Here is an 18,794-nt window from a genome sequence, read left to right on the forward strand (position 1 = left end):
TTTAGACGTATTCAGAGATTAAGAGGCTATTTCCAATTTAGTTGACAGTTTAAATTGGTGACAGAGTTTGTTATGTCAGATGGAAGCCACAAAATGTATATTGACAGTGTCCTGTCTGGTGAAAGAAGCTGCAGAAATGAAGTTTGAGTCCTTCCCCACAAGGGTTAGTGTTTTTTGTTTTTTATATATATCTTATCCAGTGGTGAGGCTCTCTGAGGGAGCCAAGAGAAAAAGGAGAAAATGTGAAATTCCCAAATCTGTTGGTGCGCTCCATCAAAGTGCCAATGCATTGATTTTGACCACAGATCTTTTCCGCCCAGCTGCTTCTGCATGCCCTACCCCAAACACTGCTCTCAAGACCAGGGTCTTGCGGGAGCCCTTCTGCTCCTGAATCATCTTCATCTCCTCTGGGACTCTCAAAGGAAGGAGGAGTGGAGGCCATTGACCAGCATGGTGTACCTAAATCGAGACAGGGATGGGTAGGTAGTGGGAGGGGTAAGTTGTGGAGATGGTAAATGGTGGTGGTGATCAGAAGGAGAAGGTGGGAAGAGGGAAAGAAGGGGAGGGGGTCTGGCCTGTTGAGGTGCGTTCCACTGCCCTCAAGAGGGAAAGCAGGGGTTTGAAATCAATGTGCTGTTAAGTGCAGCTTAGCCGCGGGATACTCTCCAACATTAACCATGCACCAGTGAATCAAGGCCCTGTCTGCTTGCTACAGACGCCATCTGAGGGCACCAACATGAAGCCCTTCTGCACCTCCAGTTCCTATCACTTCCATGCTCTCTGCCAACACTCAACGCCCTTCTCCAAACAGTTGTGGCCCTGCTAACTTGAGGCTCATCTCACACCAGGGTCTCACTCCAGCAGACCTGTGAGCAGTACACTGGTACTGTAGTCCGGTCACACAACCTATCCACTGCTGAGGAAACTCATTCCAAAGGAAGTACTGAACTAAATATAGCATTCGTGTTGTGTACATAAACACCTGGGGTGAGCTAAAAGAAGAACATTTGTCAGCATTCTTAGACAATTTGTGACCTCAAATGAATAATACAAACTCCATATGCTCATTATACATCAAACAGAAACCACATGACGTCCAGTGGTGCCTGAAAGTTCCAATAAATTATGTTGTGTTGGGCTATGAGATAATGTCAAACAGTGGGTGTGATTTCCTGGCTTTCCTGTGGGCCTTAGTCCTCATGCAGTCATCAGAAAGACGACTGTGTGCATAATTTCAGATACAATTATAACAAGTGGATCTGACTCATGTAGACTAATGACATTAACCTCCAGATATCTAAATACCAAATCTTAGTAAAATAAAAGTGATTAACAAGATCATGAGTGAATGCATCACAAACAATGGAGTGGCCACATGAGACTCATAGTGTCCCTGAGGAGCAATTCTGCATAATTCTAACTGGCTTGATAATTATTTAACAGAGGTGACATTTATCAACACATCAAAAGAGAAAATATAGTGTGAAGAGGAGGCATAATTCCTACAGTCTCAGTCGTGCCTGATGTTACTTTTTAAAAGGGGCATATAAATTTTTTTTTGACCCAGACACACGTCTGCCTGTGGCTGCATTTAGTCAGTGAGAGCAGTAATAGTGTGTGACTGAAGGTGAGGAAACAGCCTCAGGCCTACATCTGTGTTTAGATGTCAGCCCTCCTTGGGTACAATATCTCCACAGCCTCCCTGGCCCTCCTTACATGAACTCTCGACATGGTAACCAAAGGACAGCCAGAGGGAAGGGCACACACATGCAACTATTCATACACACATCAAAGAAGAAAGAGAAAACTCAACTTTTACAAATATACTAAAGTCTATGTTCTACAAACCGCTGCTTTGTCCTCCTAGGCCTTGTATTGCTGACACTACAACAAACTAAAGTCAATCGTTAAGACTGTAGCAAGCAATGTTAACAGCAACAGAGCTCAATAGTCAATTCTTCAGGTCTCATCCCAATGCGCATATCTCCTTTAAGTTAACATGGGCTGAATTTCTGGAAGCATGCTGTCGAGGTGTCTATTGATTGCAGTACGTCTTGCATGAATGGTTGAGAAAGACACAGTCTATTGACTTGCTGTTAGATTTTTTGAATTGTGGGGTGCACCCAAGATCACCTGCTATTAAGCTTTCAGATAAATCAGATCATCAGATAAATACAACCCCAATTCCAAAGAGGTCGGGATGATGTGTAAAAAGTAAATATAAACAAAATGCAATAATTCGCAAATCTCGTAAAGCAATCATTTCTTCGCAATAGAACATAGAGAACAAATTAAAGCTGATTCAGAGAAAAATATTCGATGGCAGCAACACGTCTCAAAAAAGGTAAAGACAGGGGCAACAAAAGACAATGAACATTTTCTAATTACATTTAATTAACTGACAGCAGGTCCATAAGATTATTGGGAATGTTTAAAAAAAAAAGCACCTTAGAGAGGCAGAGTCTCTCAGAAAAAAAGTTGAGCCGAGGTCCAACAATCTTCAAAAAAATAAAATAAAATTGTTCCCAAATTGCGGAGTAATTTCAGAATAATAAGACTGAATATTCCAGCATCTACAGTTCATAATATGATTAAAAGCTGCTGAGAATCTAGACATATCTTTGTGTACAAGGGGCAAAGGTGAAAATCCTTATTGGATGCCTGTGATTCTAGGGCTTCAAGCAACACTTCTTTAAAAGCCGGCATAATTCTGTCATGGATTTCACTGCACAGGCTCAGGGACACTTTCAAAGAAGAAGACATTTGTGAACATGGTCCAGAAACACTGCCATCTGCTTTGGGACAGAGCTCATTTAAAACGGATCCAGGCAAAGTGGAAAGCTGTTCTGCAGTCAGATTAAACAAAATTTGAAATTTTCTTTGGAAATCGTGGACGGCGTGTCCTCCGCATTAAAGAGAGAGAGAGATAATCCGGCCTGTTATCAGCACAAAACATGAATCTCTGATGATGTGGGGCTTGCACTAGTGCCTATAGAACTAGCAACTTGCAAAATTTGGAAAGGCACCATCAATGCTGAAAGGTATGTAAAGGTTTTAAAAGCAACACATGCTGAAATCCTGACTATGTCTTTTTCAGAATAAATCTTGCACATTTCAGCAAGACAGTGCTAACCCCAGCAAACTGAATCTATTACAGCAGCATGGCTTCATAGTGGAAGAGTCCAGTTACTGGACTGACCTGCCTGTTGTTCAGGCCTTTCACCGACGGAAAACTTTTGGAGCTGCATGGAACAAAATATGACAAAGAAGACCCAGGACTGTTGAGCACCTAGAATCATATATCACACATGCAGTGGTGTCAAAAGTACACACATTTGTTACTTAAGTAGAAGTATAGATACTGCAGTTTAAAAACACTCTGGTAAAAGTTGAAGTATCAACTTGACCTCTTTACTCAAGTAAAAGTGAAAAAGTATGTGCTCCAAAACCTACTTAAAGTATAAAAGTATAAAGTAACCTTTAAATAAACATAAAAAACCCCACACACAAAAAGGTAGATGCCACTATATGAATTGCAAGCTTAATTTGAAAACTCATTAGTTCTACATGTGGCCCATGACAGCAATCATAAAACCATTACAGTCAAAGACACTCAAGGAGCATGTTCTTTCTCAAACTTTATTGGAATTCAATTACACGTGAGGTAGTATTCAAGAGGTAGGTTGTGAGGTATTCATGTTCGTCCCATCAAAAAACCAAAAAAAAAAGTCTTACTGCCTGAAAAATTCAAAGAAAAAAGATATACACACGCACGTTCCCCCCTTTGTCATAGCTGACAGTCAAGACAAAAACGTTATACGATTCATCCAATTACACTCGTTCTCACTAGGTGTGGATGTCGCCACTGATTTGTATTGGATGGCGCACGTAACGTGAAATACATAAACATTAAACTGAAGCCAAGAGTAACGAGGCTGTTTGTTTTGAAAATGTAAGGACTAGAAAGTACAGATACTTGTGTGAAAATGTAATGAGTAGAAGTAAGAAGTAGGCAGAAAAATAAGTAATGGAGTAAAGTACAGATACCTAAAAACTGTACTTAAGTACCTCTGCACACATGAATGGGACAACATTCCTCTCACAAAGGCCAAACGACCGGCCTCCTCAGTTTCCCTTGACATTTATGGACAGTATGAAAGAAGAGGGGGTGATACACAGTTGCGAGCATGACCCTGTCCGAACATGTTGCTGCCATCATATTCAAGCTCTCACATTTTTTACTCAACCTGGAAATGTCTCACTTTAAACATTTGATATATTTCTTTTATTGTTTTTATTTATGACACAGCGTTCCAATGTTTTATAGAACTCGGTTTGCATATATACAGAGGATACAGAGGATCATATATTCTGTTCTAAAAAGAAGATAGAATGTCCCTTTTATATGTGTAATGTAAACCCAGCTGCCTTTCTATGTGCTACTTCATGGATGGGAGGTTTTATTGCAGAGGAGTGATGACAGAGATAATGCTTGCAGTACCCAAAATCAACATATCTTTACACAATACAGTTAAACAAGACGATGTAGTATTAGCAACAGAAGTTGCACCCTATGGAGGATGTACACTACTGTCCAAATGTCCAAAGCACATCAGGTATTTGTGTCTCTGTGCGTTACAACAAACCATCAGGAACATGTTTGATCATTCCCAAATTCGCTGAAATTCATTCAGGCAGCCAAAACCATAAAGAATTATCTGCAACAACAATGGAAATATCGCATAAGACTGCTTTGACTTGACAGGGTCCCATAAGTTATTTTGGAGATACGAATTAACAGACACATAACTGCTATTTCCAGAGGCGTACCTCTCCTCGATTGTCGCAATCACTCACACATCTCTGTAGCTATTTTTTTCCAGTGAGTGTAGCTGCCATGGTTGTCCACTTCTAATCTTGACGGCTGTTCTCCACATCAGAACAAATGATCAACAGAGGTCAAGCCATGAAAAGGGGAGGAAAAACATCATTAGATGCGCTGAAATACAATTTGCTGACAGGCACGAGTGAAAACATTTTTATTCTCCAGGCCCAAACCTCCCCCCCTCACCCAAGAGCCTTTTTCTTACAGCTTTCCTGAGAGGCCGGGGCAATCAAGCACTCTACCTTGTTAGGAGGTGTTAATTGGAGTTAGTCAGACTCCTCACTTTGTCAGGGAGTCTGACAACAGAATTAATTAGAATTTTAGCATGTAAATCAATTCAAATTGGGGTCCTCATAGGGGAGGATACGAAGTGTTTTCGCTGAAGAAAAGCAGGTGCCTGGAGTATGAGCCAAGTAGTTTCTGTGTGAATTTCATGACTTCCCTTTTCATAGATTTTATCTTCACCAGGGTACTTTTGGAGAGGCCATAGATGTACTGTATAAATAGAGGCGTTGAGCTGAATATTGCCCTTAGATGGATGGTTGCTGGACCACTTTTCTTTTAGGCTGTTTTCATATTTCCAAATATACATGCCTCACATGCATTACTTAGGTATATTATAAAATGTGTGAAAACGCCATGGCAACAACAGAAGGAATAGTAGCACTGCTGTATGTGCTTTTGTGTGCTTTTTCACATAATCAAGTCTATGTTGTGAATCCTGACATGTAAGACTTGTTAATCTTTGCTCATTTGAATTGTGAACAAAGCGTTGTCGCGACAGTTATTTGTTCCACGAAAAGTATTGCTCAGTGCTTTCATGCATTTATGTCAGGGTGTTAGTTTTCTTTTCACTGGAACAAGAAAAAAGATAATGCTTTCTTGGACAATTTTGATTTAATAATGCATTCCTTCCGTGTTTTCTGTTGTCCTTTCTTATTTGTATTTGTGTCATTTGATTGGCGTTTGCATATGAAATAAATGTTTTTCTCAAACAAAGTTTATTTGTGGAAAGGCAAGTTAAAATCAGATAAACATGAAAATAATTGTAACATGGAGAGTTATCTTGCTCAAGAAGACTTCCCAATATAATTTGCAGTTGCCCTCATATTCTTCGGAGAGAATTGATATCCCCCATCAATTTTATAAGACGCCATTGTCTTATTTCCCGATTCCCTTCTTTAGACACATCTTTCATATGCAGGGTTTATTTTGTATATTCTAGTATTTACGCAATGCCAACACGTAGGTAGGAGCAACTCTGTCATTCAGTGGCCTCTATATAAAGCCTTAAATGAGGCTTTAATGAGCTTAAATAATAAAAAAAAAATACACAGAATCTAACCATTTCAATCACAGCTGCTGCAGGATTAAAATGGTTTTATCATTTTTTATTTGTATCAGGCCAATATCTAAGAGCAGCCAGTGGCCTGTCTTAACACTGTGTTATATTGCAAATGAATGAAAAAATAATGAGGAACACATTTGGACAATGCTTCATGAAAAGCCATTTTATTTTCCATTTAATAACACCTCCATGAAGACAATTTGTACAAGATACATCACATTCTAAAGTGCACGGATACTGTACAACAAAAATGACTTAAATACGCGGGCGGGATGGGGGGAAAAATCACAATCGTTAAAAAAAAAAAAAAAAAAAAAAGGAAAAAGAAAAGTAAAGATAATTGAGTTAAATTGAACATGCTTTTTCAAAAAGAACAATCACTATGCATGTTTCTGCTCATGTGACAGGGGTTGGTCTGGGAAAATAACCTTGTGCAGCTTGCTTGGGGGAACACTAAGCTTTGGCACCTTTAGAGAAAAGAGAAAAAATACATTAACAAGGAATGGAGAGCACTCAATGATAAACCAAAGAATTATATTTAGCTGAATAAATACAGTCTTAGGGGCTTGTGTAGAATGCATAATAACCCATGCCTTTTGGGTTGTCCTTGTTGTAATCTTCTGTAGTCAAGTCCTCACACTTAATGGTAGGGGAGTTCTCTGTGCTTGAGCCCCCAGGGGACATCCTGCGCCTCTTGCACACCATGGAGTACACACCAGAATCGGTAGAGTCCACTGATTTCAGCGAGTGGGACGTCTCGATCCAGGTTGAGGTGGGTGGCGCGTTCTCCTCAGGCAGCTTTTCTTTAGCGGCCCCCAGCTGGTCCTCTGGGAAGGCTGGGGGGCTTGGACGAGGGGACCAGGGCAGTCCAGTGGTCATTTTGCGCTGGTAAGAGCTTCTAGTGCCCCAACCTGCAGCCATGGAGGCAAAGGCCGAGTCTGGGTAGTAGCTGAGGGCATGGGATGTCTGCAGGGACAGAGGCTTTATGCCATATGACAGCAGGCTACTGGTGGAATAGTCATTCTCATATGAGAGATCAAGCTTGTTGGAGCCTGGCTGTTGGACTGGGGGGACAAACCAGCGCTGGGCAGAGGAAGCTGCACTGGCGTCCTCACTCTGCGGGGAGAGAAGGCTGTTGGTTTGGGGAACGGCTCGTTCGCCAGTGTAGAACCGGTTCTGAGGCAGGTTGTTGACAAACTGGTCCTGAAAGAAAGGCTGCATGGCATAGCGGGCACCGGGCACAATTTGGGTTGAGCGAGGGGAGTCTGTTGGCGATGGAGTCAGCCTATCACTCTCTGGAGCTGTATACATCCTGCAAGACCATTTAAGAAAGAAAAAGAAAGAATAAAATAATGAACTGCTGTGAGAAATTCAGGATCCGATGTACCACTTGAAAAGAATAAATAAATAAAAGAGAGAGAGAGAAAGAAAGAAAAAAAAAAAAGAGCAACCGCAACGCATGAAGTGCAAGACACTTACGAGTCATAGTTATCCCGGAAGCCTTTTGCAAAAGGGTTGTGATCTATCTTCAGCTGCGTAATCTGAAACAAATAAACATAAAGCCTGCATGAATATTCTGCATGATAAGACAGGCAACTGCTCTGTGGGACCAAGCAGAAATGACAAAAGCTTATACATTTGATAAATGCAGTTAAACAAGAGAATTGTGCACAAGCTTACATCTGTGTTCTGGTATGCTGTGACGGCTATAAACTGGTTCTCCGGGAAGGTGAAGGTTTGAGTTCTGGCCTCATTGCTCATGTCCTCGACGCCGTCTTCTGTCACCTCCACAATGTGCAAACGGGGTTGGTATTTGTGAAGCGACTGCAAGACTATCATCTGAAACAGGAAAATGGGTGATAAGAACAACGCTGAGCATTTTTGATTCAACTGAAAATGGAAAATTGTTGATACACATCGTTCTGAAAAGACATCACATGAACGGCGGTCAGAGAGTAAAGGAAATTATTCAGCCAATACAATATTGGAAATTCTGGTCCTTTTGGACAATGCTTAATTTAAGCATGTAAAAATAAAAAGACATAAAATGATAAAAAAATAAAAAATTAATAACCTGTGTGTTGTTGTTGTTGGCTCCTTTATTGTTGGTGAGCTTCAGCTTGCCGAAAGAGATTTCTTGCCTCATCCAGTGAGCACCGGTGTTTGGAGATTCAGGATGAACATACATTTTGTTACCTAAAATCAAAATAAGCCAAATTAATGTAGAAACGGCAGGTGCACAATTTGTTCATTATTGTTAGAAATTAGGTAAGATAATATAAATTAAAATGAAAAGAAAAAAAATATATGAAAAGCTGTTGCAATCATTTTCATTTAACTGAGAAAACAGAAATTGACATCTTCAAGGGGATCTTATTCCAATCCGTGAAAATAAAATTTGTCACTAAAATCAATTATTTTAATTAAAATGTCAAACATCAAAAGATTATTTTCAGTGTCTAATTTTAGTTGTTTTAAAGGGTTCGAAACTCAGGCTTCTACTCAGGCCTGTTTGACCAGCTTTTTCACACCTGAGTTTCAGGGAGCTAAAAATATGACATCAAAAACAAAAATAAAGATTAGTTTGCCAAACACCGACAAAATAAGTCTTTACTTAAAAAAAATAAAAAAAAGAATTTAAGAAAAAAAAAAACTGCAATTTTTAAAGCTTGGTATTTTTTTTAGCCGAAGCCCAGAAGCTGCGGCTGTATTCATTTGACTTGACGCCATCAGTTCCATTATTTCTGCACAACCTTTGACTAATTTCTCTTCCTCCGATTTATTTTCAGGCATCTACAAACGCAAAACGTTTACCGTAGCATCAAATGTTTTGTTATCTGTGCAACTCACCTTGCATATTATTGTCTGCTTTCCCACAAGTGACCCACTTTCCTCCCTGAAAGCGCCAGTGATTCGGGTCAGCCAAAATAACTTCTACAAACACGTTGTAATGAGCCGTGAGGTTGAGTCCAGTGATGTTAAAACTGAGGAATGGGAACATCCGTCTGGAAAAAAAGAAAAAAAAAGAAAAAAGGTGAACATAAATTTATATTCAGCAGGGCTCATAAAACCCGGGGAAAACAATTGTATGTAAGAAAACTTTCACAATTGCAGTCTTCAGGTTTTCAGTTTGACAAAAAGCTTTGGAATGTCAATATCAGATTAAATATAAAATAGTATTTTATTTATTTATTTTTAAATCAGCGCCATAACTGTCTGTTTGGATATTCAAAACAAAAAAACTAAACAGCATCCGATCACAAAGGATAACTGTCTCGGTTTGCGTAAAATTTTGCTCGTGCGTAAAAAGTTGGCTCAACTTGAAGACAGATGCGAGATGGGAACATAAAGTAAAAGTACAGACATTGATTTCTCTTTTAACTGAGCCCTCTGCAGCGCATCTGCTTACCTGCCCTGTTTGGTGATGATCATCTCGGTCTGGTGTCGGTGGAATTTCAGCCACAGGGGTCGGTTGCACAGATAGACCTGCGCTCTGGCTCCGGCGGCAGACCCCGGCAGAGACATGGAGCCAATACCCGTCCCCGTCCCGGGATATGAGGGGTACAAACAGCCCGGACCCTGACTGAACTGGTACCCTCCGCTGCTGAACTGGCTCCGACCGCTGCACACGGACGGCGAGGAGAAGCCTGTGGGCGGCAGGACGGATCCGTAATGTAGAGACGCTGGATATCTGGAGCTGCTTGACCCGGTGTACACTGACCCAGTCTGTCCTGCATAGGGGAAGAGGGAACAGGGGCTTGCCATGTCGGAGCTAGTTTGGGATGACGAGATGAAGTATCTGTCAGAGCCAAGTTCGTCTATGTTGTACCGCCGACCGCTTGTCAGCTCGTCCTCTCCCAGCACCGGGGAGCCTTTCCTACCATCGGCCTTATTAAAAGTGTCCCCCTCTGCCTCGCCCAGCATCCCGTTTCCCACCCCGCTCAGATATTTCTTTGAAGCGCTGCTGGACTCTGATTCCGTCCGTTCGACTTCTTGGTATTCAAGCTGCGACGACGGCCTCGGGCTGTTGTTGGTGCTGTCCGACGAGGACAGATTGTAAAAGGTCTTGGGTAAATTGATGCTAGCGCTGGGAAGAATATTCTCTAGCTGCATTGTTTTTAGATCTTGATATAAATTAGAGTTTCAGGAGTCCAGAGTAAATCTCAGCCAAGGAGGAGCCACCGGCGCCGGGATTCTCTTGTTTCTGCAGCCCTCCTCCCTTACGAACGATGGGAGGTTAAAGCCTCTCCTCACCTACAGATTTTCAGATCAGATAATGGGTTGGACATAAGATGCTCAGCGGCTCTTATAAGATACAGCTCCCAACACACACATAACAGATTGTAAACGTCAGGGGAGGAGCTTTTGGAGAACCACACAAGGGCACCAACCCTCTCCATAGCCAATAGCTGCGCAACTCTAATTCAATTACAATGTGTGTGGTGGATATTGTACCAAAAGAAAGTTTATTTTCTACTTTTTATACCCCATGTGGACGCAAATTTGACTCAAGTGGGGATAGGGTGTCCATCCATTTTCGCAATTTATTACCGGGGCAAAAAAAACCCAAAAACGCCACTCTAGAGGGAATTTTACGAAGCGTTGGACCAAAGCCACAAGTAGAATTTCTTTAGATTTCACCTCACAGAGCAAATTAAGATTTGCCGAAAAAAATTATTATTTTTTTGTTTAAATGCTCGCATTTCACGAGTCTCGCATTAGCCGTCGCGCACGCTCACGTGGCACACACAGTCACCTTAAATCTGCCAGCTTCGGCTTCAAGCCATCACCACCCAACACCACTACAACAACAAAATACACATGCTGATATGGTTTTTCAGACCGTTGCCAACAGCTCACCCCCAGAAGAGTTATCCTCGCTGAACACACAGGCGCCGACACTCCGCTTCCTCGTGCAAACACGCCAGCCCGTAAAAAAAAAAAACAACCCAAAAAACAATCACATGTGCACCTTATTTGGTATAATTGGACTTCGTCGCTTCTTCGGTTCTAGCGTTGATTTAAAAAAAAAAAATGTCCACGGTCAAAAACTTTTGGACACCCAGCTTTGAAATCAAAAGACGAGTATTTTAAATTACACGCGTCTCTTGCATAAAAGTCATTTAACCCCCCTCCCCCCTTTCTTTATTTTCCCTGAATACGTGACTAAATAAGATATTGCTGCAAGAAACAGGAGAGAAAAAAACAATCAACATTCCTTCAAATTTATTTTGATCTGGTGGATAGTTGTTGATTAAAGCAACACCTTTCTTTGAATGTGATGTATGTTAGATTACATTGAAATAGGCTTTTAGATATAAGGAGGCACCAGTCATATGTTTAATTTCAGATTACATGCTTTAATTGACCAAAAAATAACATAAAATACGACTGTTCAAGTTGAGCTTGAGCTCTGTATAATATATGTGATTTAAATGTAATTTCTCATCAATCGCCTGCATTGCCAATCCGTTTGACTGCGCCTTTTCAAACAAAAAAAAAATGTAATTCTTTTACTTTGTTATAAAGTTAAAGGTAAAAAAAAAAAAAAATAGGGGAAGGGGGGTTTAAATCTATTATTCCTGGCAGATGACGGCCGCATAAAAAGGACGCACGAACGCAACAGCATTCTTCATGCGCATCATAATAACACGGAGAAGAGATTTAAGGGGAAAAAAAGTGAAATAATTGAACTACATGTGTGGTAACAATTCAGTAAAAAGAAAAAGAAAATACTGAATGCAGAGTGGATCAGAAAAATACAAGTGTGGTTCACACAGTAACACAGGCAGAGAGCGATAACAGAGATCAAACGCTCCCACAACCGGATGAAATCAAGGAGACACGGCGTGCAGCAAACGCTGCACTGTATTGAGGCCTAATGATGGAGGGCTGTCAGCTGAGGAAGGGACAGCGCTCTCTAGTGACTGATCGGGACACTTTGTAACGTCCCCATAGCTGTTTATATTAGACTAACTCAGCATTGGAAGAGAGGGTCGTTAACTGTCACTTGTTTCTCACTTAGCATCATCTTTAACTCACTGTTTGCATCCTTTTGTGTGCTTCTGCTCTGCTCGTGTGTGGGCAGTTTGTGCATGTGTGAGTCTTGAAGAAAGCTTCAGGGAGAGTAGGGGGTGAGATGAATTTGGGGAAAATGGGGATACAAATCTGTGAAAAGCTGAGGGAGAATCTCGGCTGGAGGCAGATTGGCTCGTGTCATAAATGGGACAGAGAAGCCGGCTATTGGGCCATGGGGGGACCAGAGCCACGTGCATACAGCACAGGGCCTGTCAATCAGGACTGAGACCCCTCTGCATAAAGAAACAAACACCAAATATCTGACAACTGAGATCAAGCATTTTTCAAATGATTTGAAAGCTGTTCTATGATTAACTTTGACCTGTTTCACAGCAGAGATTGCAATAAATGCTGCTTTCCACCAACCACGCGCTATTTTTCCCTTTTTTGTGTGCAACAAATACAATTCATCTAGGAAACTTGACATAAGTGAGGCTTTTGCTAAATCTGGAGGTACTACACTGCAAATTTCAAAAACAAAAATATGCATTAAGGTAGAAGGATCATAATGGGCCTTTGAATTTGATCCAGAATTGCACATGATATGCTCATCAATCCATATATTTATGGCTTCCCTACTCCTCTTGACTCACTGCAATCTCATTCCATAGTTAGAGGATAAACCCAGTTCAAAGGAAGCAGCATTTGTATTCCAACCACAGCCGAGTGTTTCACACCTTAGCTGTCAACACCTTATTAGTACAATCCTGTCTTATAGCCTTTCTTTTGCATGATCAGCAAAATTACTGCTTAGTTATGTTAAAGGGAAATTTTACTCTCGTGGCACCTGCACAGCTCCAGACTCTTGATACTTGACAATGTGCCAGTAAGAAATGTGAAGTTTCCTTTGTAGAAATAATTTCTCAGCTGGTTATTGTAGGTTACAGCTTTATTTTATAGATGATTACAAGCCCATTGAGAGAAATTCTGGGTAAAACAGCCACAGTGTTATTATTTTAATGACTGTGATCTAAAGCATAGGTTTTCCCGAATGACCCTCAAGACTTGCTTGCCATTTGAAAACTAGAAAACAAAATAAACCTGATTTATTGGCCACCTATAAATAAACTAATTCCAAATGAGGTGGATGTGTAGGTCCTACTCATAAAGGAGCTCCCTCTTGTGACCTGTCAGCATGTTTCTTGACCACCTATAAAAGCCTAACTGTGTCTGAGATGACCCTCTTTGGCCCCAGGCCAGGGCCCGCGCGACAGGGGAAGGGAAGTCTTACCATATTGTTGTCAGAGTAGATCATCAACACAGCAGATGAAAGGAATACATTCCAGATTTTATGGGCCAAGGTGGCTGCAGAAGCCTTTACTCAGGAGTGAATTCATGTACCCCATTGCAAGGATTAATAACGCAAGTCTCATTAGAGATCCTCGCCACTGAGACCCCTGGAGGGAGGGGTGCTGGGAAAAGAAGCGAGTGCAATGTGCACCGTGCCAGTAATGCGCTCCTCCGCAAATCATCATCCTCAAGAACATTTTTATTGGAAAGAATTTATTTCACAAGTTTATCAAAGATGTCCCCCAGTATATTTTCCAGTGTGCGGGGATTGCTAACATTTAATCAAAGCAATAGTCTTTGCACGAGGAAAGCTTATGTTACAGACATGCTGCTGTCTTCAAAGATACAAAGGTGACAGCTTCATGAATTTCCATTTGGGTACATATTGCTTACATCAATTACTTTGTCTTTTCCCTACCTTCTTGTCTCCACCATTTTAATGACTTAAACAACACAAGGCTTTCCCTTCAGATCAGGAAACATTTATTTGTACACAAAAAGAACTGTGCATTTTTGTTTTTTGTTTGCAAAACAGTTTTTTCCCCCATTATTCAAAGAACATTATATGGAATATGTAAAGTGTATTCATGTTTGATGCCATGTAGGCTATTTCATTTGTCGTTCCAGCAGAGAAAATGATCAAGAAATGGGAATTTTCTCCCTCTGTAACCAGTCAGAGAGTATGGCCCCGTGGGATTCCTCTCTATATACAGGCAGCACATTTGAATTCCTCAAAATCTATTAAAATAAGATTGCATAAAACCACCAGAAGCTACTTTGTTTCATATCAACAGATCACTCTCAAGGTAAGATGCTGCTGTATGCATGTATGTATGTTTGTTTTGTTTGTCCGACCTGCAGAAGGAGCGGTGGATTATTGTAGAAATGCATCTGGGGATATGTAAGCCAATACTTCTGTGATGCGCAGGTTTTTCCGGGGGCAATGATAATCCACTGTGTTAAGACTAATCTTGGAAAAATAAGGTGCACTGGTCGCATTGAGGGAAATAGGATTGAAGCTGCTTTGCTATATTTGAACCCCCAAGGCATGATAACATGATTTTTGGATTACTGCATTAAGGAAAGTGTCACCCAAGGCCTGTGGGAAAAGCAGCAGGTACAATTACGGAAGCCGGGTGCATTTCAGGTATCTGTGCTCGACATATCTAACTTTTAAGGTGCTCCAAGTGATGTCATCTTTGTAGCATTGCTGAAGCAGCTAACAAATGACACATCTTCAAGTTTTGCACGTTGCTGAAAAAAGAAATCAGTGTACGCATGCTTGGCAAATCTTCCGTTTTTTGAAGTCTTTCATTTTCTAATACTGTTGAAGTATTTACATGCGGCAGCGAGTTGACTACAAATCAGTGAACTGAATTTGACACATCCATCCTTTTACTCAATGTGTCGTCACAGGCAGAAACATACAGCCAGCAACTCCAAAAGTGGACGGCAGTCCATTGGCCCGAGCCTCACCCTCATCCCCATTTTAGCATCAACCTTTGTTGACCCACTTCTCCAAGCCCATCCTCTTGAAACACCAGAGGAATTGACATAGCCTGAGGGACCAAAGCAAAATAGCAGGTGCTAAAAGTTTGACAGCGTAGACTGGATATATGTGTTCCCTGGAACGTGAGGTGTAAGGGAGGGTGGTAGAGTTGTATTGACTCGGCATTAAGCCTCCAAGATAACGCATCCTCTTTAACAGGCATCCTCTCGTTGCTGAGGACAGTTGGGGAACATTTGAGCTCGTGGAGAAACCAGCAGCAACCAGCAACAGCCATCGAGACACAACAACTCTACCCAGCTCGTCCCTGCTTCTCTGCCCTTTCCTGTGGCACTATTATTGCCAAACAAGCTGGGCTTTTATCGCATTGTTGCTTCTGACTTGGAAATTGCATTTTTGGAGAACCCTGTATTTTTTTTTTTTTCTTGTCTTGCCTTTTTTTCTTTTTTTTTATCTTTTTGACAGGGAACACAAACAGATTTACACCACAGGAGTATTCTGCTGCTGCTCCTGCCTCAATGTGTTTAAATCAGTGAGTCAGAAGTGAGAATGTAGAATTTTAACACTTCTCTCTCCCAGTATGAAAGCTTCTAGATCGACACAGAGGAAAGCCCTAACTGACTTACTGTCTACCAACCAGAGGCATATGCTTGTGGGAGGGAGGTTATGTAGACACGGATAATGGTTTAAGGTTGACCCCCCCAGTGAAACAAGGATGTTGCCTTGGCATCTTCAGCTATCTCTGGGGAGTGGGGACTACATTCACAGTGCTAGAAGGCCCTTAGATGCCCTATTCTGCCAGACAAAAAATATAATTCTATCCCCCTTTAAGGCCTATTCATATGTACGTTGTAAATGTTTAAGTAAGTATGTCAGCGCCTTTGTTTTATCATATTTCAAACAAACTGATTAAAGGCCAAGTTATTCACCGAAATAGCTCCTATTGCTGTTGTAGAGAAATGCATCCAGCAGCCATTAGATATAATTAGAGACCACAGAATGGTTTGTATTAAAACATTTGCAGCAATTTGGCAGATGTATAATTCAGATGTGCTGGATCATGCCATGCACATACACGAAAACACACAAACATGAACGCGCATGGTCACACACACAATCATATACACTTGTTGGCGTGTATGCACACACGCTCATATATGCACACACAGAGGGACCTCAGTGCAGCGGACACCTTCAATATTGAACCCAGACCCAGGCCTGGTCTCTGTATTTACATGTAAATGGTCTACAACAATCTGCGGCCCTTTTCGTCTGCTCTGTCCCTCCAGCCGTCTGGGCCTGGGGAAGAGAGCTGCTCGTCAGATGGGTGGGGGGGCCACATCAGATGGGCTCCCATGGTTATGGAGCCAAACTCTCAGAAGAGAGAGGGAAGAGGCTGCCTGACTGGCAGCAACTGAAACAGCAGGGACTCCCACATAGCATGGAAGTGGTCCATGGACTGGTCCCCTTCTATGACTGGAGAGCAGCAGAGAGATGGAAAGAATGGAGCAAAAGGTCTTCCTGTCCAATAACTAATGATCAAGGCAGAGGCCCTTTTGCATTTGATAAAAGCCCACTTATATGAAGATTACAAAAAAAAAAACTATTAGGGAAAATTTGATCAGGTTTTCCATGAGAGAACCTGGAACCTGGTCTTTTCCTTGTGGGTAGAGGTGTCATATTTGACAAGTGTATATGTGGATGTGGAGGGGTGGGTGTCAGTGATAAGAAATTATGAACAGCAGTGAGGATGCATATCCAAGTCACATGGTGGTGGGAAGGAGCCTGTCTGTATTTGTTCCTTATGATCGTCTGTCGAGTGTTTGTGTGTCCTTCTGTGCTGGCGGGTCAGATATGGTGGAGGTCTAGACACATGGACCAAACATTCTGTCTGATGGAGAGAGCTTGTTTCGAGGTTCATCTGATAGTTGTAGACCTTGATACAACAGACCAGCCGAGGCAGGCTGGACCCATACTTAGTGTTAATGGTCCAGATTTCATTTGTAAAAAAATCTGGTGCCCTTTGAAGTTCAGACTTTTATCGGTTCTTTCTCTTCTGTGAAAAGTCTGCAATGAACAGTAGTAACTGACAGGAGGGGCTGAAAAACTTTCTTCTCAGAGAAAGTCAAGTGTGTTTTTCATGTGGTTTGCACATATTTGACGTTTCAGTTCAAGGAACAGTCATGCCCGGATTTTTAAGCAACAAAAAGCAGAAAACGATCCACAGATATCAGCTCTGTTTTCTGTTAAGGTGAGTTTCTTACCATGTCATCACAGAGATGAGTGTGCACAACTCAATCCTACGACAAAACGTGAAATAGTCAAGTAAATGTAATCTATTGAGACATCCGCAAACACCACTTTTGCTTTTTTGTGTACTGCTGAACATGAAAACAACTCCAGCAGCACAGTGCCAGAGCATTTTGTGAAATAATTTATTTGTACATTATTTGTAAAAGCCTGTACTAAGAGGTCGAAGGGGATGGCTGATCGCACGACACAACCACTCAAATCCTGTCTTGACCACTTGTGACTTCAAACAACTTTGAACAATCATTTCTGAATTCAATAGTCGTTGCTTTCAGGTAACTTTATTTCTAAATGTTGTGTTTGCAATCAGTTGCTGTTTCCTTGTGCTTTTATTTGCTGTTGTGTCACTGTTTTATACATCACGAATTACTTGGTTCAGGGTTAAGTATTCAAACGATGTTGGTTATGACAAGGAAAACATCATGGCTGGCATTGAAATTCAAATTAAAATGACCCTCTAAAGACATATATTATCAAATATCCTCACTTGGATAACTGGCTGCTGAGTCTGAGTCTGACTGAGTCTCAACCCCTTGGATAAAAACACGCTGAACACAAGAACAAGACATCCTACTGAAATACGTAACTTTGAAATTCATGCTAGAAAGCATGAAATACAGATTTAGTTTTATTAGCATAGATACACAGTTTTCTGTTTCAATAGTATTTCAAGTTTTTCTGAGACTGGGCCAAGAAAAGAAAAAAAAACTAGGAGAAGAAAGCAGCGCTGATTGCAATTTGTTTGGCAGAGCAGACATGACAAGGCAGCAGCGTAAACTAAACCGATCACAAAAAAGATGGATGGAAATTGTTTACTATTCGGAGGGAGTCAAACCCCTCTTCTATGAGCAGAGAAAGATTGTGGATTGAGGCCAGTAAAAAGGGCAGACTGGGGTCCTGCGAGCCCCAGATGCTGCAGAGAAGAAGTGTTTCAAAATGTGAAAACGCTGATTCCATCTCATAAGACTTTATCTCTTCAAAAGGATGTACATCCAATGATTTGTATGCAGAATTTCTTTTATTAAAACTCTGAGCTTCTCAGTGACACATGTATATTAGGGCAGGCAATTACTCACTTGGAATTATCAAAGCATTTGTAATGTAGAATAGTGTCGGGACCTAGTAATCTCAAACTATTTTTGATGACAATTCTTAAATTCATTCGCACAGTTAGTTCTAGCTGCTGTCCCAGATAAAGCTGCTGCAACTTATCTTGTAAAGTATGTTTGCAGGAGCAATAACTTCACTTAAACATGGCAGTTTATAGTATAGCTTTTTCAAAAAATAATATTGAGACCAGTGAAGCTGATGTTACCACCATGCTGCTGATGTTATCAAATAAGAATAGCACAAACACAACCAACACCAAAAGCCAA

General features: G+C 41.2%; 1 protein-coding gene across 2 annotated transcripts; it reads right to left on the reverse strand.

Moving 5' to 3' along the window:
* Nucleotides 1–6,425: 6,425 nt before the first annotated feature.
* eomesa (eomesodermin homolog a) lies at nucleotides 6,426–10,493 on the reverse strand. 2 transcript variants are annotated; one of them, XM_075450445.1, is made up of 7 exons: nucleotides 9,643–10,493; nucleotides 9,084–9,238; nucleotides 8,308–8,429; nucleotides 7,914–8,072; nucleotides 7,713–7,774; nucleotides 6,827–7,545; nucleotides 6,426–6,700 (listed from the first exon to the last, which is right to left on the reverse strand). In XM_075450445.1, the coding sequence occupies exons 1-7, from the start codon at nucleotides 10,344–10,346 to the stop codon at nucleotides 6,687–6,689; spliced, it is 1,935 nt and encodes a 644-aa protein (XP_075306560.1). In that variant the 5' UTR covers nucleotides 10,347–10,493; the 3' UTR covers nucleotides 6,426–6,686. The 2 variants fall into 2 exon arrangements, with proteins under 2 accessions (XP_075306560.1, XP_075306559.1); XM_075450444.1 differs by having other exon boundaries at nucleotides 6,426–7,545.
* Between the last annotated feature and the right edge of the window lie 8,301 nt (nucleotides 10,494–18,794).

This window comes from Odontesthes bonariensis, chromosome 18 (assembly GCF_027942865.1).
Source record: "Odontesthes bonariensis isolate fOdoBon6 chromosome 18, fOdoBon6.hap1, whole genome shotgun sequence".
Taxonomy (NCBI): domain Eukaryota; kingdom Metazoa; phylum Chordata; class Actinopteri; order Atheriniformes; family Atherinopsidae; genus Odontesthes; species Odontesthes bonariensis.